The sequence below is a fragment of the Lygodium microphyllum genome, chromosome 4 (assembly GCF_053477565.2).
Source record: "Lygodium microphyllum isolate KBCC chromosome 4, Lygodium_microphyllum_v1.1.10, whole genome shotgun sequence".
NCBI classification, from domain to species: Eukaryota; Viridiplantae; Streptophyta; class Polypodiopsida; order Schizaeales; family Lygodiaceae; genus Lygodium; species Lygodium microphyllum.
Window position 1 is genome coordinate 19560001 of NC_141138.1, and position 20425 is coordinate 19580425.

General features: G+C 47.2%; 1 protein-coding gene across 3 annotated transcripts in view; it reads right to left on the reverse strand.

Moving 5' to 3' along the window:
* LOC148036849 (uncharacterized) overlaps positions 1 to 20425 on the reverse strand; it is a 110929-nt gene that overhangs the window by 27419 nt on the left and 63085 nt on the right. For 2 of the 3 annotated variants that reach the window (XM_087675763.1, XM_087675761.1), the window contains 6 exons: positions 1580 to 1678; positions 1424 to 1479; positions 1091 to 1178; positions 826 to 999; positions 611 to 646; positions 1 to 131 (listed from right to left, as the gene is read on the reverse strand). The exon at positions 1 to 131 is cut by the window's left edge and continues 61 nt beyond it. In XM_087675763.1, the coding sequence (XP_087531889.1) occupies positions 1 to 131; positions 611 to 646; positions 826 to 999; positions 1091 to 1178; positions 1424 to 1479; positions 1580 to 1678 (584 nt within the window). The remainder of the gene's footprint in view (positions 132 to 610; positions 647 to 825; positions 1000 to 1090; positions 1179 to 1423; positions 1480 to 1579; positions 1679 to 20425) is intronic. The other variant, XM_087675762.1, reaches the window with a different exon arrangement.

Genomic DNA, 20425 nt, shown 5'->3' on the forward strand with positions numbered 1-20425 from the left:
CTAATAAAAGGAGCACTGCTGTTGCTGTCTTTGGTTTGTAACTTCTCACTGTATGCAGAAGTTTTATCCTGAATTTTGCTTTGGACTGCATCCAATTTCCCTCTTATCAATCTTAGCCGCTTACAAGCATCCTATCTCAAGCACAATGAAGAGTATGTAAGAGAAAGCAGCAGTGCAGGACAACTAAATACATGCTATGCCACATAGGAGACACTTGATCCAATACAACCTGACACCTGTGTCAACCTGCAGAAGATTCGTTATTTTCCATGTCATTACACACACATGGTGTCTCTAACACAATCTTTTCGTGAGGTCTATATCATCTCGAGCTTGACTCAAGTCATTGTGATACGGAACCAACCTCATTCATATGTTATTTCATTCAACTTAGTTTAAAGCCTTGTGAACCTGCTAATCTAAGTCAAAATAAACTAAGATAAGGAGATTTAGCTGATAAAGGCAGCAAACAAATGACTGCCCATACAAGGAGTGGCAAAGTGAATGATGATTAGAAAACAAGCATCACACGAGTACACCTCATTAATTAATGGACCAATTTCTTATATGTAGATCTAGACAGACTTCATCAAAGAGGAAACACGAATACCTCATAATAGACTCCATATCTTGCCACTGCTTCTTTCTGTAAGCACAAGAATAAGGTCATTAAGATCTCGCAATAATCTGATAAATCTGCGGCTGCTTCTCTTTTGGCAGAAACCTCTGTATTTTGAAGACTGCTACCGCCTTACTAAACTGTTCAGAGTAAGATAAAAAATTTACAAACCTAATTTAATTAAAACCTGACACTAGCTGCCTTACCATGGTCTGAGTCTCTCTCTTTGAATTGGACGCCACAAGATTTAGAACAATATTATGGAGGGCAGAATTATTCTGAGATGATTCCTTTGATAAAAGTTTTGAATATAGTTGCAGACAATCCTTGTGAAGCTCTACAACTTCTTGGTGCTTTTCATGCACTGCCTCTGATTCTTTCTGTGATAATAAAATGTGTTACTCATGCCAACAAACTTTTCTATAAGCCAAATCACTTAAGAATGACAAGGTACAGTTCACAAGAAGTTGCCTGCAGATTATCCTTGGTTTCATCAAAATAAGCCTGCTTCTGCATCTCATAATTTATCATCCATAAAATCCAGTTTTTTCTCACCGCACTGCAAATCACATCCGACAGTAAGTCAAAATACTTTAAACCATGGTGCACATTTCCCTGCATGTGGCAATCAAATATAATTAAATTGTGTTCCACTGGCAGGGGTCCATAACAAGGAATTCTCCAAAAATCAATTAAAACTATTGATAGCAGTTCCATATGCTGCAATTCTTATCCTGTGACCAGCAAGAGATAACATAACTTATACTGTGAAATTAAAGCATCGTGAAAGTTGAATTACAGTACTTGCACTTTTCCTTGACCTTCAGCTTCAGTTCATCTACAAGCTCCTGTGAAAGCTTCTGCAGGAAAAATCTATTTGTCATATCACGTAAATCATACAAAATTATATTAGGGAAGCTTTGAGGAATTGATAGAAATAACCGTTATGAAGATTTGAACCTCAATCAAAAGTTTTGACTGTTTGATTTCTGTATTATGCTTTCTTGCAAATTCAACCTTTGCTCCCAGCTCATGAAAATGTTGCTTGAAGCAGTCCATCTGTTTCAATCAACAAAACATAACCAAAATGCATTCATTCAAACAAGAATTTGGTGCAGTGAAGTACTGATCAAAATATACAGGGCACAAACTTTCACCAAGTTTTAGTGAATCATAAAACCTTGCACTGTCCAAGAAAATATATGCATAATACGACTTAACAAAGGAAATATATCCCTCTTAACAACAGCATGTTGTGAGCGTACATGAATTTCCTAATAACACCACACTACATTTCTTTTTGATAAGGTGCTGCAGAGTGCTCCATAGATCCTGGAATTGACAAGGTACAACAAGGATAAAACACATAAAACATGCACATAACCACATGACCAAAAGAGCCTGAAAGGCAAGAAGAAAACCTTTTGAACTCGGGTAACAAATCATGAAGTTCTATCCAATTAAAAGTCTGAAGTTGGAGCATAGACTAACATGGAAATGTATTTGCTAGCATGATCCTGACCACAGATAGCTCCCACAGAAGCTGGTCATTAGGAATTGCAAGGCAATCAGCCTTGTGGACTGTGCTGCCCATGTTCATCAGCTTCTGGACTGGACCTTGCTTGCTAGTTGTGACAATTTTGGCATGAATACAACCAGTTTGTTGGTACATTCATATCGAATCGTACTTTCACTCTCTCTCTCTCTCTCTGACTCTTGCAATCACACTCACACTCTCCTCAAACTGCTCCTGCACATCCCCAGCTGAGCTTTCCAAAGACTGGTATCGGAGCTTAAGGCTATGCACGCTTACGAGATCACCAAAAGGAGACGAGTAGTGGGCAGCTCACAGGCGACAGTCAAGTCGCAGGTGACACTGCAGCGGATGTAGGCAACCTGCTGCGTCGTGATGAACAATTCAGGCAACAGGCAATAGCAGCAGGCTCGAGGCGCAGGATAGGGCAGTTGCATGCTGACACAGACGGCTGGAAAATGGGCACAATGTAGGCGAACGAAGTGGGTAAAAGGGGCCACAAAGCACAACACGCAGCTGACGGTGGTCGCGGCAGCCGACAGGAGCCACGCGGCCGAATGGGGGCCATCAATCTTGACAGGTCAACGGACCCATCATTCCATGCTTTTTTTAAAAACAAAAACCATTATTTTCTTCTTCTTCTTCTTTTTGAAACTCCTTCCTCTAACCGGAGTTCACGTGCCAGAGACACAAATCTCAGATTTGTGCAAATTCAAGCCCGGAAATTTGGGGCTTTTCTCGGATTTGATCTTATCCATGCCTGGCAGTGACATTCAGGTCAAAATTAGCAAACTTTGTGTGTGGGGATCTCAATTAAATTGGGGATTTGACCAAATTTGTCAAAATTTTGCTCTTTTGAGTAAAATTTCTTAACATTGTATCCTAGAAAATAGGGGCTTTTCATGTATGGATAAAATTTTGCTCAACTAGATCAGATTGGTTGACATTCATGAAATTTTGGACCTGAAATTTTGGGGATTTGTGCAAATTTTGGTAAATTCCTGCATTTTGGCCCATGTGGTGGCTGGTTGATGTACAAAAGCAAAAATTTATTTCTAGTTGAGGAAGAACAACAGGGTGTTTGCTGGTTCAGCTTGTGCTTTTGCATTTCAGGGGCATTCACTCTTTTGTTCATGATAAAATGGCTACAACTTCTTCCAATTGAGACATCAAGAGTTTGATGGAAATCAAGCAATTTGATGGTCATGGCTTTGACCTTTGGAAAGACCGTATGCAGGGCATATTGTTTCTAAAGGATTGTGAGGATGCTTTGCAGAAAGATAAACCCAACTAATGTCTAATGCAAATTGGCCCAAAGTCAACAAAAAGGCTGTGGCTTACATTAAGATGGGTATCACTGATGACATTTTGACAGACATTAAGGGTTTAGATACAAGTTATGCAATATGGGAGAAGCTGAAAACTACCTATGAGATTACCACAATGTTAATCAGGTGCATTTAATTTCATAGCAGCTAAGAAACGTGTTTCTTTGAATTTGAAACTTACGAAACGTTTCTTAAAGTATGAAACATTTCTGAGAGTAAAAAACGTGGGCGTTTTTCTTTTTCTTTTTTGTGAGTTGGAACCCAAAACATGGTTTTTTTAACAAAAACTATTCGGCAATGTTAAACATTATGATGATGATGTGTAATGACTCGTGAACACTTAAGATTTTGGACGAGAGACTGATTTTTTTGTGATTTTGTTTAGTTATTCGACTTTGTCTATCTAGTATCTATTCTTGTCTTGAGATTTGAATATTATACGACTTTAGTCTCATTTATGAGTTATTTATGATATATTACGATTCATTCTCGATTTTGACATTTTTGTCATTTTGTTTTGAAATAAGAATCATGATGTTGTAACTTCACTCAGTCCATATTATAGATAGGCTATTTATATGTTAATTTCAATTTTCTTTGTATGATATGTATGAATCATAATGTTTGAGTTCTAAACCATAGTATAGCTTGTCCAAACACTAACTTTGACATAAGCGACAAGTCAATTGTGGGAGCTTTTGCTCAACCGCCAAGACCCTCGGACCGCTTATTGTTTCAAGCGTTTCAAGCGAGCTCTAATGGCTACCTCTCACCTAGCTGACGCGTCGTCGATCCTACAAGTGTAGTGAGCTTACCTTGATGCCTGATCGAGTACCCTACTCTCTCTTGCACTCCGGTAGCTCCACGATTCTCGATGCTAGCTCAAGCCTCTTCCATCTCCAAGCTCCATCTTCCATAGCCGCGCGCGCAAGACAAGAGAAGAGAAGAGAAGAGAAGAAGAGGAGAGGAGGTGGTGAAGAGCTTCACCCTCTTGATCCCTCACTCTCACACACACTCACTCCCTCACACCCTCACACTCCCTCTCAAGAGCACACACACACACAAGCAAGAAGGAGAGAAGAAGAGAGAAAGAAGAAGACTCTTTTTGCCACACACCAAAGAATGAGCTTCTCATTCACTTTTCAACTTTATATACAAAGCCCTAAATCCTTTTTGGGCGGTCATCCCCTTTTCCCTCTTTTACATGGCCGGCCGTAGCCTAGGCTCTTTTTCCCATTTCCCACCATTCTAATTTATCATATTCCCAACTGATGCGTACACTATGCACACGAGCGAGCCTAGCACTCTTTTACAAAGATTCGGGGGGCGCTTCCGCATTTTAATTCTTTTGTTAACTCGGGCCGACACCGAAGCTTCCTGAGGGTCGTGCCTGAACATTTGAATTTTTCAGCGCCTTTTTCTGTTTTTTCCATTTTCCGCTCCTCTGTGCTGCGAAAGCACGGTAACATTACCCCCCTCCTAGCCAAGTGCCAGTCCCATGGCACTGCGGTGGGACAAAGTGGCTAGTTAGGTCCGGTTGCTGGCCGGAACAGGTAGGTAGGTGGTTGGGGGAATGATAGGTGATGGAGGTTGGGGACGACGACCAAGAAAGATTCCGGCGTGCTTTAGGCTCCATGAAGAGGCTCGGTATCTTTTACACTGTTGTGGTGCCCCTTATGTAGCCGGTCGTCTTTTGCGTATCAGAAACGCTTGAAGCAATAAGCAATCCCTTAGGAGGGTGTTATTGGAGGGATTTATTCTAGAGAACCCCCCTGAACGCTATTTGTCTTGAAAACCCGCGGCTTTGATTGAAGATCCTTGTCTTTGAGTTGAAAGTCTTCAGTTTTGAGTTGAAGGTCTTCAAGCTGGTGGAATCAATAAGCGATCCGTGGATCTTGAGGCATTGGGCATGGATCTTTGGACGATGAGGTTCCAAGATCTATGCCAATGGCAGTTCTACCATAACTTGGTTCAATCATGGTGGCCATCAACAGGCAGAGGGTTGGAGGCCGGCGCATGAAAAGAAGTCTGGGTCATTAAAGGGTGCCGTGGGTGATCTTCTGCGGGTAGCCATTTCTTCATAACCTGCAAGAAAAGTTGTGCACTCCCTAAGGGGTGTCTCTGCTCGCCGTGTAGTGTGTGGTGCTCATGGCAGTGGAACTGGGAGATGGGTCAAGCCCTTGGTAACGTCCCACACTTGAGAACCCAGTTCGTGCTTCAGTGGAGGTGCGGTGCAAGTCTTAGGGTGACAGGTCTGAAAGTCCTGCCCTTGATGTGCCCTAAGCGTGAAGTGGGGGAGGGGGCTAGGGAGAACCCTAGGTGCAGTGACTATGGTGCTTTTTCTTTTTCTTTTTCTTCTTCTTCTTCTTCTTCTTCTTCTTCTTCTTTTGAAATGATACATAGGCCTAATTGTCTTGATCGGAATGAGGAGGAGAAGGGGGTCGAATAGACTTACTCAAAAACTGACGACTCTGCATGTAATCTTTCAGATTCATGCGTACATGAAGGGAGGTGGTGGAGAGGAAGGGGTGGTTGCATCTAGTGAATTGGCTGTCGTTCATGTCTTCTAGGAGGGCTAGGCAAAAAGAGGAAAGGAGACTAGCCCTCATCATGAGACGAGCCATGGCACAGTTATCTATAGTGTTAGGGTCAAAGAATAGGGGAGGTAGGCCGCGCTCTTGTGGAGTCAGGTCCTGTTTAAGAAGTAGCCTAAGTAACCTAAGATAATTACAAGTGGTTATAAAAGCGGGGTCAAGATATGAGGAGAAGTCCGCCAGAAAGTGCATCATAGACTCGTCTAGGCTTTCTACGGTGAAAAGGAGGGCGTGCTCAAAGGATACTACAATGGAGTTATAAACAATGGAAAAGTCATACCGCCCGTGGAGGATGGCATCAAAATCTACCCCTACCCTTCGAGGGTACGCCATGTAGGTAGAGTCGTTCCGCTCGAATGGCAGGGTATTACAAAAAGCCATCCAGGCGAGCATGCTTATGTCGCATACTCGCCTCCTCCACAGGGGTTGGCTCTTGTAGTTTTGTACAGTGTGGGGGATTTCAAAAACCTTATCTTGCCAGTAGTCGGCCGCTTCGGTGCCCCAAGAGATTGGGGTCTTTTCCCGCTCTTCCAGCCATTTTTTCCCCAACCGGCCACCGACCACGATCATCTTGTCCATCGCTTTGAGCGGCAAGACCGTCCGCAGACTATTGGGGAGGAGGAAACTGAAGAAGAATGGATCCTTTCCTAGTTCCTGTACCTCCCACACCACCAGTTCTGCGTGGAATCCTGCGGGAAGATCACTGCGCACGGAGGGAGAGACGCAGACGGTAGCACGGCTGGCTTGGCTCTCAGTTTTTGTCTGGCCTCCTCCACCAGCTTTTTGCGTCTCTCTCTAAAGATGGCTTTCCTTTCTGCAGCTGGATCTTCTTGTGGCGGATCTTGGGTCTGCGACGAGGGGGGTTGTGGGACTACGTCTTCCCTGAATCGATTCACATCGATTTCCAGCTCTGCTTCTTCCCCCTGCCGTTCTGCGTGTGCCGCTTCTTCCTCCAATCCAAGGGCATCTATCTCTTGGGGGGTTAGGCCGACCAGCATTAGGTATTTTCGTTGTTCATCCAAACTCAGCCTAACCTCCGCAGGTAATGGTGGCATCTGTAGTCCAGCGTGTAGGGCTCTTCTTGCCATGCCGAGCTTTCTTTGCATTGCCTCCAGTGGCTCTCCTTGCGCTACGTGCGTGGCATCCAGGATAGTGTCGAGGAAGGCCTTCTGTTAAATGCTGAAGGCCACTTGGGCTGCCTCCGCCTTGCTCTCCGCAATGATTTTCTCCTTTTCTGTCAGAGCAAGGCGCCGCGCCAATGTCTTCACCCTCTTTTCGTTGTGCGCAGCCCACTCCTCTGCCCTTTTGTTCATCACTTCCAAGCCCTCTCCCTGTCTTAAGGTCAGCATCATGATTTTCTGCTCATAATCCTCTAGTTCCCTAACTAGCCTCTCTTGTTCTCCTCTTTCAGAGGTCAACTGATCGATCAGGCGTTTGAGTTCCTCCTACTGCTCCTCCATGCCTCGTTTTCTTTCTTTGTCCCTGGCATTCAACTCCGTCACAAGTGCATCAATCTGAGCAGATTGCGCAGCAAGCTCCTGATACTGCACTATTAAGAGCTTGTACTCTCTTTGCATGTTTACTAACTCTTGAGTCTCGTTTTCGAGCAGCTGCATCCAGTGTTCCTCCCTCTCATCCCTAGCCTTCAGTTCTAGTCTCAGATCTGCAATCTCATGCTACTGCAAGGTTATCATTCTTGTCTTGTCCAGCTGGAAGGCGGCCACTGTTTCCTTCTCGGCTGCCAACTCAGCCACGGCTATCTTACGTTCCTCCTTTGCTCTCTCCAATTGGGAGAGCAGCTCGGCGACGTATTCATCGTAATTATCCGGTGGCGTCATCGTTGTGTAAATGGGCGAGGTTGAGGCTTCGACTCTTTGCTTTTTGGGCTCTTGCCTGGACTCTGCATCCGTGGCTGGCCTCTTCTGACCTGTGGCCGTAGTCTTCGTGCTCTGCCGCTAGCCCATCTCCTTGTTGATGAAATATTGCATCCACGCTACGAAATTTGACACATCTGCGCTAGTCGGGATGCTGGGGGTAATGGTGGTGAGTTCCACGGAAGGCACCAGGAGGGTAGGGATCGGGTGGAGCGGGGCCTTGCCTTTGCCCTTCGGAAACTGGAGGTGGCGCGAACTTTGGCACCTGTGTGCTGGACCCTAGCCCCTCTTCTCTGCGCGGGCTCAAGTTCCTTAGTTCATCTGCTCGGCACTGTTGTTCGATGGACCAGCGAGTGGCCTCCGCCAGGTCCTCTTCCTCCTTTCTTCGTAGCTCCTCCTCCTCCGCTTTTCTCTTCCTTTCCTCCTGTCTTTTCTTCTGCTGCTCCTTTTTCCTTTTCTGTTCTCTTTCCCTCCTTTTCTCCTCTTCAGCTTCTTGTTTTGACGCCTCCTTTGCTTTCTGTAACTCCTCTTTTTCCCTGTCCTCCTCCTGTCTCTTTGTTCTCTCTCTCTCCTCTGCTTCTTTCAAGGATTCCTTCTTCGCCCTTTCCAAGTCTTCCCTTTCCTTCTTCCTGCCTTCGTCATTCTTCTTCTTCCTCTGCGCCGCCTTCTTCTTCGTTGCCTTGATTGTCTTCTTACTAGTCTGCCCCTCCCCTTCTTCTTCTGTTTCCGTTATGTCGGTGGACATGTCTTTGTCCTGGCGAGAAGGCCACCTCTCAGGCGTTTCTCCTTCTCCCTCCTCCGCCTCCTGTGCTTCCTTTACTGCCTCCTGAATGAGTGCAGTCAAGACTCCTCCATATCCGATGAAAGATGCCTTGGAGGAGGCTTTCTTCCTTTCCGTAACCTTAGAAGCCAGAGCCTCTTCTCCTGTTGGTGCACTTCCCAGGGCTAGCGCCTTGGCCGCTTGATCAATCGTCTTACGCACGTACCCATTCCAATCCACCTCGTCTAGGGTGTGGGCTGCTACATTCTCCAGTACTGGCACGCTAATTCGATACATTAAGGCATTGTAACGTTGCCTGGAGAAGAGCACGTGCACCAACTTGGCCTACAACCTAGCTTCTGTGTCAAGGATGTCCTGGATGCTTATGCCGTCGTTCGTGAATACCTCTTCCTTCTTCATTTTCAGCAAGGCATAAACATCCCTTTTTTGTCTCCTTTCTGTCCTTGGTACCAATCCCAAAGCCTTTTCCACCAGGCTGGATCCAACCGGACTTGCACCTGCTTTGCACCCTCTCCTCAGTCCACTGTTACAATGCCACCTTCTTGGTCCGGGTTGTATGTTCTAAGGAATTCTACGCATTTTAAGTGATCCGGCTCCTGCAAGAATTTTTCAATATACTTTGTAAGATTGCACTGTTCCACTACCCTCCTGGCTGCTTTCTCCTTGGCCACCACGACTTCGATGTTGTGGATGGTTCGGAACTTGAGCTGGCCGAAGGCGCAGTTCTCTAGATGGATGCGATACTGCTCCCTTTCCTCATCTGTGAATAGGAGTTGATGGGCGCGATCTTGCTGCGACATTTTTTGCTCCTGCCATAATTCGTAACTTTCGTTAGCATTTTCCACATATCACTTTGTTGTTTATGTGAGAATAAAAACTCTTGAACGAATTTTTTAGGAAGCCATTTTTTCCATACGATATGCTTATGCTTTTCAGTACCTTTACTTTACTGTACCCCTTTTTATTCATTTCCTATCTGATTCTTTTCACCTTCACCATATACCCACATACCCCCTTCCCTTCCGGCTTAGAAAAGAATCCTTCCTAAGATTGGGGGTCAAAAGGTGAGGGCTTTGGGCCTGTTGGGGTAGGAGTTACGTGTGAAGAAGCCACGTGTAGAATTTTGAAGTATATTCCAATTGAGCATGACAATCAAGAACAGACGGTTGGATGGAGACTTGGGAGATGTAGGTCAAGACATCGTGAAAGAGATCTCCAGTATTAAGGCAGCTGGCAACATGTAATTCCTCTTCCGTGAGGAATTGGTCAATGTAGGGGTGAGCGAGCACATGGTCGTCTAAATGCTGATTGCGGGTGATGGCCAAAACCCTAAACGAGATAGGTGCCACATAAGTAGAGTCATATTCGATGGTTTTAACTGCCCTGTGTTGCTCAGCATTGGTCATTATCCGGCAACCTTTTTTCTCCCATTGGATTCTCAGAGCAAACCACTGCTGCAAGAATGTGGAAGGTGAGCTTGCCATCTGCGTGAGCTCTTGCAAAAGGAATAGAACGAGGAGGCTTACGATATGAAGTGATTAGTCTTCTGAGGGCAGCTTACTCCTTTGAGATTTCGTCATTTGGTATCAGTTCGGCAACAATTTTGGGAAATTTAGTGGTCATAAGTTCGTATTCTTCCCAAGTCCATGGTAATGCAGGAACATCCGAAGCAAGTGTTTTGTCAAGAAGGCCTAGGTCTAGCCTCTCATAACTTCTAGCGAATGTAGTGAAAGTTTCGTCCAACATCTTGATGCAGGTTATTAAGTCATCCCCAGAAGTCGCGGTGAGGTCTTTAGCCAAGGAGAGAAAAGGTCGTATCGCGCAGGAACGTTTAAGACCTGCTGGTGGGGATGGTGCAACCGGACTTGATAGTGGTGACTCCATCATTGGTGTCACAAGTTGGGCTTTGCACTCCGAAGCACTTTGAGGTGTTGTAGGAAGCTCTGGGGGCATGGGAGTTGTGCTGGGTTCTAAGTGAGCAGTCATAGGGATTTTTAAGTTCTCTGGATGAGGTAAGTTTAAGGCTTGTGGTATTTGCTTTGGTCGATAGATGAGCTGGGGCTTACTAGCCACAGCTGGCGATGCTTGTACCAAGTCCACATATAGTGCTCGCCACTTCAACATCAACTCTATTCTGTCATCAAGAAGTTCCTTTCTATCCGCAAGGATATCCAAGCTACCTTGTAAAATTATATCTTGAGAACCCTTTAGTACTGCTTCCAATGGCTTTTCTTGGGGCTGAAACCTCTAATCCAGGGACCAGTTTCAAAGCATCCACACTTTTGGTCTTTCTTTGAGGCCCGGGGCCATTTCAATTGTAGCAGCTCATAGTTGTCCACTTGTAGGGCATTCTTGTATTTCTTCTTATCTTAGATCCAAAATTTCTTGTACCGCTTTGATAGCTTCAGCAATCTTCCTTGGCATCGGTTTTTTTAAATATTTTTGACTCGCACACATGCACAAGCATTCATTCACACACACGCAGAGATAAATGCACACAGATAATATTATTTACAATGGAACGAAGTCCGAGCACACACATGTGTTTGAGACGATAACTGGAAACACACTTACGTGAAAGCTAGGGTTCATACACACACAAACACGCAAGCCACACGCAGAACAAAATGTAAACACAATGACTAGGTTGGTTTGCTGACTATGCCCTGGGCACCACCTGTGCAAGCCTCCCTCACTGGGGTGAGATTGCTTGTAGATGAGCTTTTTAAGCAGCGTGGTTGTGTCTCTGCGTCGATAGCGTCTAGACTACCTCTTAGGCCGTGACGCGGCTGATGATTTTGGCGTTTAGGATCACCTTTGGGTGGTCTACCCAAATGTGGTCTTTGCCATTTTGGCACCCATATAAGCTTGGACTCCCTGGCCTTGTGAGCACTCTTGGTGGGTTTGGGCCTGGAGTCGAGGGCCTAGTACGAGGCCGTAGTTTTCTTCTGTTTAGACTTGGGCTGGAGCGTGGTCATAGGGGTTTCTACCGATGGCTTCGTAATGGTGCAGGAATCATGACAGCCCTTGCTGAAAGTCGTCACTATATGCACATTGCCGATAGCAAGATGAATGCGGTTTAGGTTGTAATCCACATTACAGTTCGTTTGCTTCTTGAAAGTACGACCTAATAGCGACATATTACCGGCTCCTTTAGTGTCGGGCAACACATGGAAGAAAGCTGGTAAACTTTCAGACTCCATAGAAACGACTACCTTCCCTCGGAGTGGATAAGCATTACCCCCAAACGGGGTGAGTTTGGCATTAGTGGGCTGTAGTTCCGGTTGACCAATGCATGTCCAATGGTCATGCGTCAAGATGTTGTAGTCGACACCTTCATCAATATCGGGCTATGACAGGGATCAACGCCATCTTGTCTTTCCGCACTGGCACTTTGGTCCTTTGGCACTCATCACAGTGCTTCACGAATTTAGCTGCATCGCGGAAAAGGGTGGGCCACCATAGTTGGGATTGTAGCACCTTTCAGGCTATTGTATCCCCGCTAAAGTGTCCAACGATTCCGCCATGTGCTTCTTTCAATGCGTCGTGCATCTCGTGCTCACATACGCATCTGCGCAATAAACCGTCTTGTCCCAACCTGTAGAGTTGGCCGGCTATCAGTTGGTATGGCTGAATTTTCAGGATAAGTCTTCTCAGCCTGGCCTGCTCAATGGATCGCTCAGGTAGTCTGTTCTCTAGTACTTTCACTATGCCTTCGGCCCAATACGGCGTCAGATCAGCTTTGAACAATTCTCTCTCGCTCAATAGGTTAAAGAGATGAGCATCCGATAAATCGTCCGGTATACCTTGTCCAACGGCTTTCCCTGTGGGTATGCGGGACATATGGTCAGCCATGTAATGCTGCTTTCCTTTGCGTACAACTACAGAGAAGTCAAACTCCAGTACAAGGAGTAACCATCTAGCTATGCGTCCCGTAGCGCAAGGCTTGTTCACAAGATATAGCAAGGCTTGATGATCAACAAAGAAGACAAAGGGATTGGCCAATAGGTAATGTCTAAATTTCTTTACCACAAATACCATGGCCAACCCCTCCCTTTTTGTCGTGGAATAGTTCAGCTCGGTCTTTATAAGATGCCTGCTGCTGGCAAAACTCACTGGGTAGTCTAAGTTATATTCACCAGGCTGGCATAGCACGGCTCCAATAGCGAACTTAGAGGCGTCTATGTGTACATGAAATGTTATGTTCCAGTCTGAGGCTCGTAAGATTGGTGCAATAGTGAGAGCCTTTTTCAACTCCTAATATGCGTGCTGGCATTCCTCAATCCACTCGAACACTATCAACAGCTTGTACAATGGTCTAGCAATTAGTGCGTAATTTAGTACAAAGCGTCGATAATATCCAGTGTGTCCTAAGAAGCACTGAACTCCCTTGTAGTTATCGGGTGGTGGTAAGTCAACAATGACTCTGACTTTAGAAAAGTCAGTGGCAATGCCGTTCTTTGATACTACGTGCCCTAAGATGCATCCGTGTTTCACCCAGAACTGGCACTTTAAGGGGTTCAAGGAGAGACGATATAAGCGGCACCGTTCAAAGACTGCTCAGAGTTTGTCTAAGTGTTCGATCCAGGTCGAATGGACACACAGATCGTCGACAAAGACCTCAAACTCCTTGCGAAGCATGTCTTTAAAGATGGTGCACATGAGGCGTTGGAAAGTGGCAGGGGCATTGGTCAACCCGAAGGGCATGACTATGTATGCAAAGACACCCCACTCAGTGGCAAAGGCGGCTTATCTGCAGGATGCACTTGCACCTGATTGTACCCTGAGAAGCCATCCAGAAAACTGTAGGCTTCCTTGCCTGCCACCCTCTCAAGTATGTGCTCGGTGTACGGCAAGGGATAGTTCTCTCTCTTTGTAGCAGCGTTTACCTTCTTGTAATTGACGCACACTCGAATTTTGCCGTTCTTCTTCATTACAATGACTATGGGTGATACCTAGTCTGTGTGCTCAATTTCGTAAATGAATCGAGCTCTCATCAGCTTGTCAATTTCCTCTTTGACAGCATGAGCGTATTTTGGATTCATGGGATACGGTCGTTGCTTGACCGGCGTTGCATCCGACGTCATGGGTATGTTGTGAGTCACAACACTTGGATCTACCCCCCATAGCTCTTCTAAGGACCAGGCAAATACGTCTATGTACTCCCGCAAGAGAGCGACAAGACTCAACTCTTCTCCACCAGTCAAGTCATCGACGATGAACACTGGTCGGAGGATCTCCCCTTCCAGGGCTAGGTTTACCTCCTTGACCTTGGCTGGTCCTTCAATTGGTTCGCTCGTCTGCCCTTGACGCTTGGCACCTAGCAGAACCACTACCCTATCCCCTTTTTTAAATTTAGTGAAGCGTTTAGGGAGGTCCTACGGATTTCGCCGTTCTTCTGATCGTGCATCCCTGGGGTGCTTTGTCCCATCCTACCTTGACCGTCTGCACCTCAGGTGGACGGGTAAGTCCCCCTTGGTGCGTCTGGTCATGGGCGGCCTAGGGATCTCCGGGTCGCTATCCGAAGTAACTTCCGATTCAGAGTCAAACCCTCCATCTTCGCTAGAAGAGGTGGTCTCCCCTAGTAGCCGCAATTCGGATGGCGATTCGGTTCTAAGTATTGATGTCGTTCCTGATTGGGCTAGACCTGCTTGCTCAAGGTCTATGGCTCCTATACATTCCAACCACACATGATTACATTTCATGCGCATAACTCCTTGCTCCAGTCTAAGGGCCTACCTTTTTTGCGGCGTGGTGTCTGCTCGTATCTGCTCAATTTCTCGTCCTTCAGTGTCGTACTCTATGGTATCCACTTCACCCTTGCTCTCATCACTGAAGGATTGGCAGTCTTCGTATTCATCGCAGGAATCTTTGTCATTCAACTGCTCATCGTCTCTTAGGGCTTGGTATGCCCCGTATCGTCGGTCACGAACCAGGGCCCAATTATATATGAGATTCAGCTCGTGCACCCTGGTCCATTGCCACTTGGAATCCTCTAAGAGGTCCTGGAGTGGTTTGAAGTTGGTGGCTGGGTTGCCAGCTAGCTGGTCCGTTAGGTATTCCAGTACCCCCTGGAGTTCCCTTTTCTTGGATGGCACTTAGAAGATAACAGGCTTAGGCCTTCCATGGAGGCTTGCTGCCATCATGTAGACTAGTGTAGAGAGTGCTTCGTTTGTCTTGCCGATAGTTTTGGTGGGCTGCTCATACGCCTCATGGTCTAACAATGGCAGGTCAACTGTAGCGAGAACGTGCATCCAATCCCGCTCATCCTCTGGGCATGGAATATACTTGGTCAAGGACCCATAGGGATTTCTGACCTGAGTGTTCCCTTTGAGCATAGCAAAGATGGCGTCTAGGTCGACTGGTGAGGCCTTCCAAGTGTCCATCTCTATTCTTACAGCGTCAGTTCTATTGCCAAGGAAGATCAATCCATTACCCCAATCTTCGATGACTCTAGCGTTGCACATCTAAGGTCGGCCTAATAGGACATCGTAGTCCACTCCCTTCATGACTATAAAGTCGACAAAAAACTAAACACCTGCGATCTTCACTGGCCAATTCTTCAGGACCCCGAATGGCTTCACTCTCATACCGTTTGCTAGCATGACATTAAACCGAGCAGCTTTGACAAGTGCAGTACTGCGTGGCTAAGCACACTAACCCCGGCTCCCGTGTCTACGATTCCCTTCCTTGTTGTGTCACCCAGGGCTAGGACCGGCAGGACTGCGTACATCTCAGAGCCTTCCCAAAAGACGTTGACGTGCAAAGATTTAGGCACGGAGTGTAGCGTCAGGCTTGGCAATTGTGTTTCTGCATCCTAGTCTCGAGGGTCTGCCGTGACCTGTTCTGGTGATCCCTCGACCCACTGCTTAAGGTCTTGCCATAGGGCAGGGTGCTGCTTAAGCAGATCCCCCAGGCTAAGTGTTACAGGGGTGGTCACTAGCGTGGTCAAGAGATCGTTAGATACTCGTCCTTCTTTTAGCCTAGACTGACCGGGCCAATGGCCGCGGCTGATCTGCGGCTCTGTTGCATCTAGGATTGGTCTCAGCGGCATTGCTTGTGACACAGTGGCTTCGGCCGACTTAGGTTGAGGCGGTGACATTGGCGTGCTTATGCTGGAGAGATCGTCGATCTCGTCCTCTATGATGGGTTCAGCATCTTTGAGATGCTGTTGAGCCTCCCTCACCCATTCCTTCACCTTTTCTATGGCCTCTAATTGTCGCTTTGGATGCAAGTATTCCCCTATCTTAGCGCTTCCCTTTTCGGTTGTCTTAGGGGCTGAAGTCTCTGCCTCCGCGTCTGAGACTTTCTTTCCAGTAGGTAAAGACGTAGAACTCTCGGTCTTTAATGCGACCTTAGCTTCCGATCTCTTCTTTTTCCGCCTGCGGCTTTTCTTTCCTATTGAGGTTGCGTCAAGATTGCTAAGTCCTGGCAAAGAGATGCCGGCCTGCTTCGTTTGGGCTCGGGTCATAACTCGCAAGGTAATAGGTGTGGCCTTCCCATCGGGGTTTTCGACACCAAACAGCCCCAATGGAACGGATGGCAAATTAGCTGAGCTAGAGGACGGCTTCCGCTTTGGACAGTCAATGAAAGGTGATTCCGCACTCTACGCATCTTTGGTCAGTCTTGTCCCTGTTTTGCTGCTCTCTTTCAGGGCAGCGTGATGAGACATGACCGGGATGTCCGCAAGTCCAACAAGTGACTGGATCCAATAGCTGCCCTCCTAGGCCTCTATCCCGTCCTCGTCCTAACGCCATCACCGGCACGGGTCGACAATCCATGAGGATTGCGTTGCCCTCGTTGTCATGCGAGACATAAGGGTATATGTAGGTCACTTCATCATTCGGCTCCTCCACGTAGTGTACTGGAGCGTCGCTCGATGGGTCGGTCACATAAGAACCAAGCGGTCTAGGAATGCCTGTAGAATTTATGTCCATTCTAGAGACAGCTGGTTTCATATCATTAGACGCGGGTAGAGCCAATGGGGCTCCCCTTCCGAAGAATGGCTACGGCCTATTAGCTAGATAAGGCTGGCCGTAGGGTTGAGAGTATGAAAGTCTTCGTGGTAGTCTGCAATGTGCGATATCGTGGCCGAACCTACCGCAGTTAGCGCAAGGTCTTGACCTAGGGTCTTGACACTCGGCCGGCAAGTGGTTTCCGCCACAGTACACGCACTGGATGTGCGGGCGCGTTGATCATCTCAACATGTCTTGTATCTTGGCTAATTCCATCCTGACCTAAGCCAAGCCTTGGTCTGTTTCGGTGACCTTCCCCTTATCTTGGAATGATGGGTTTGACCACTCACTAGAGACTGACGTTCTCTCTAAGCTTCGCGGGTTGGTCTCTTCTAGATTTGAGCTCCTAGAGCTCCACTCTTTCAGCTGATCATCGACTCTGATGGCTTTCTCAAAAACTCTAGCCACCACGTCCCGCTGCAAGCTTGAATTGCCTGCCAATGCCTTGTATAACTCCTCGTCTCTAATTCCGCTGATGAATACAGTTGAAACTGCTCTGTCAATCGATCACTCGCCTAGAGGGATTCTCTTAAAGAGACTTCTCACATGGGTCACGTAGTCGCAGATGTCCTCATTTTCTTTCTACTTGACATTCATCAAGCGTACTAGCAGGTTATCGGAGTATTTGGGCTCGGCGAACCTCTTAACGAAGAGATCCTTGAGATTATTGAAGTTGGCTTGTTCCATGGCATCCAGGCTTGTATACCACGTCCTACCCTTGTCACCTAAGCAAAGCCCGAATGCTTGCGAACGTTGAGTCTGGTCGTTGAGGCCGTTGGCTTCGCAGACTTGCTCAAACTGCTCAACAAAGCTGTACAGATCGTCATGCGGTTAGTACTTGTCGAGTTGCTTGGCAACAATCGGTATTTTGGCGTGGCTCTTTGAGCCCTCGTTTGCCCCTAATCCTGCAAACAGAGACGTTGCTAGTGCGGTGGCACTCTGCTCTACTGCGGTATTATCAAGCAGCCGTTTCATGAGGAGCTCGCTCAGTGTCAGATCTCCCTCTAGCGCTCTCTCATGGTCTGTTCGGTTTCGGCCAGCCAAGTTCAGCACTCGATGCACCTCATGCAGCTCCATGCTTTGCCTTTGGCTCCTAGCCCATTGATCCCTATTATAATCATCTATGCCTTGCGAGCTAGTCTTCTCTCCTCTTCTAGGTCTGCAATGATTGCATCTGTTGTCCTGCCGCGGTGCTCGTACCGGGCGTGCGCGTTGTAATTGCTCACCATCTGCTATATAGCATCTGGGAATACACTCAAATCGAGCTCCTCATTAGACCGATGGTCTGAGCTTTCTTCTGTCATGGTCAAATTCTTGCGCCCCGCTGTGCTGTCGATTAGGTTAAATAGTCGTGAGACAGATCCTCGTCGTTGGCGCTCCTTGCTTGGTTCTACCCTGCGCTTCACGTGTTTGTCTATGTCTTGGGTCCTCTCCTATTGGTGGGTTCCTTGAGCGATTTATCTAAGTGAGTTCCTTTGATTATTGAATACAAACCTCAATTTATGGTCACTCGGTGAGTGTGTTGTTCCTCGTGCACTTGTGCCCAATCAGGCTTTCAGCTTTCTTAAGTGTACTTCAAGTGCGGAAATTCAATGTGAGTGCCAAAAGCAATTACCCGGCGTCTTACTCACTCTCGCTCGTTTCGGACCTGATAGGCTTGTAGGTCCATTTTCCGGCCGTTTAGTCAGGGTTTAGGGTTTCCTTGTATGTTGCCACGTTCGCTTCCGATTGATCAGGTCTTACGGTTCAGCAGGTCGCGTCCAAGTCCTTGGGCCCCTCAACTGTCTACTGCCAACCGCTAAGCGGCTGTGTACTACAATTTCTCTTACCACGTGTGCCAGAATCAAGTTCTGAGCGCCCGAAGGGTTTCGACAAGTTGCGCTAATGCGTATTTGCCGGGTAAGGTCAAATTTCTGACAGATTTGACAAAAAATTGCACTCAGACCAATTGGTCCGAATTGCAAGGTCCGAGTAGGTCACTCGGACGGGCCAAGGCACGGAGTCAAGAGCCGAATCTCCGGATTTGACTCGGACAATTTTTTATTCGGACGGACCGAATGGCAGGTTTTGACAGGGTAATTCGGACGGGCCGAACGGCGCTTGGCCGAGGGCCGAATCCCGAGTGTGGCCGAGTTCCGAATTTAGGACTCCGACAGATCGCTCGAACGGGCCGAATGGCGGATGTGCCACGTAGCAAAGAGCTTTGACTCGGACAGTTGTCTCGGACGGTCCGAGGGCCGACTAGCGTTTCGGGCCGAGTGGCCGAATGGTAAGGGACCGAGGGCCGATTCTGGGACTCAGCCCAGAAGCAACCGCTCGGACGGGCCGAACGCAGCGCGACGGAAACAACGCAATGTCAATCTCGCTCGATTCTTGGGATTTACGCAATCATACCAAGCACAGCCCTCCAAATCCTATCTAGGGAGATAGAGGAAGGGATTCATATACATGAACGGGTCGGTAAGTGCGTCCGTGATGCAATCGAATCACACGGGTTGGGGGCTCTCTCTCTCTCTCTCTCTCTCTCTCTCTCTCTCTCTCTCTCTCTCTCTCTCTCTCTCTCTCTCTCTCTCTCTCTCTCTCTCTCTCTCTCTCTCTCTCTCTCTCTCTCTCTCTCTCTCACACTGAAATGGCACAAATGAGCTCTCTTTTGGCCTCTTGGCTCTTATATGCCTTCCCAAATGTAGTGTTGACGCCCCCAATCACTCTCTTGTCCATCTTAGACCTCATTAGCGAGCATTTTGCGCATTTTGCACGATTTTTTCCCTGTTTTGCCCTGTTTTGAAACAGTAAACCCTACCCTTTTCCGGTTCGATTTCCTAACTCTAACCTACGCTAAATGCAACGAAAATCGAAGGCAAAAAACTGAAATAGATCCTCCATGCTTTCCAATCATCAACCAACCAAAATATCCCAAAATACTTACTTGTTTTGAAGATTAAAAACACCCAACTTCCTATCTATCTCAAGCTCCGTTTCGGGGATGAGTACCCTACTTCGATGCTCGATGTGAGGCGCGCAAGTGCTTAAGCTTGAATCCGTTGGTCCCGGCAACGGAACCAGAACGTGGGAGCTTTCGCTCAACCGCCAAGACTCTCGGACCGCTTATTGTTTCAAGCGTTTCAAGCGAGCTCTAATGACTACCTCTCACCTAGCTGATGCGCCGTCGATCCTACAAGTGTAGTGAGCTTACCTTGATGCCTGATCGAGTACCCTACTCTCTCTTACACTCCGGTAGCTCCACGATTCTCGATGCTAGCTCAAGCATCCTCAAGCCTCCTCCATCTCCAAGCTCCATCTTCCATAGCCGCGCGCGCAAGACAAGACAAGACAAGAGAAGAGAAGAAGAGGAGAGGAGGTGGTGAAGAGCTTCACCCTCTTGATCCCTCACTCTCACACACACTCACTCCCTACACTCCGGTAGCTCCACGATTCTCGATGCTAGCTCAAGCATCCTCAAGCCTCCTCCATCTCCAAGCTCCATCTTCCATAGCCGCGCGCGCAAGACAAGACAAGACAAGAGAAGAGAAGAAGAGGAGAGGAGGTGGTGAAGAGCTTCACCCTCTTGATCCCTCACTCTCACACACACTCACTCCCTCACACCCTCACACTCCCTCTCTCAAGAGCACACACACACAAGCAAAAAGGAGAGAAGAAGAGAGGAAGAAGAAGACTCTTTT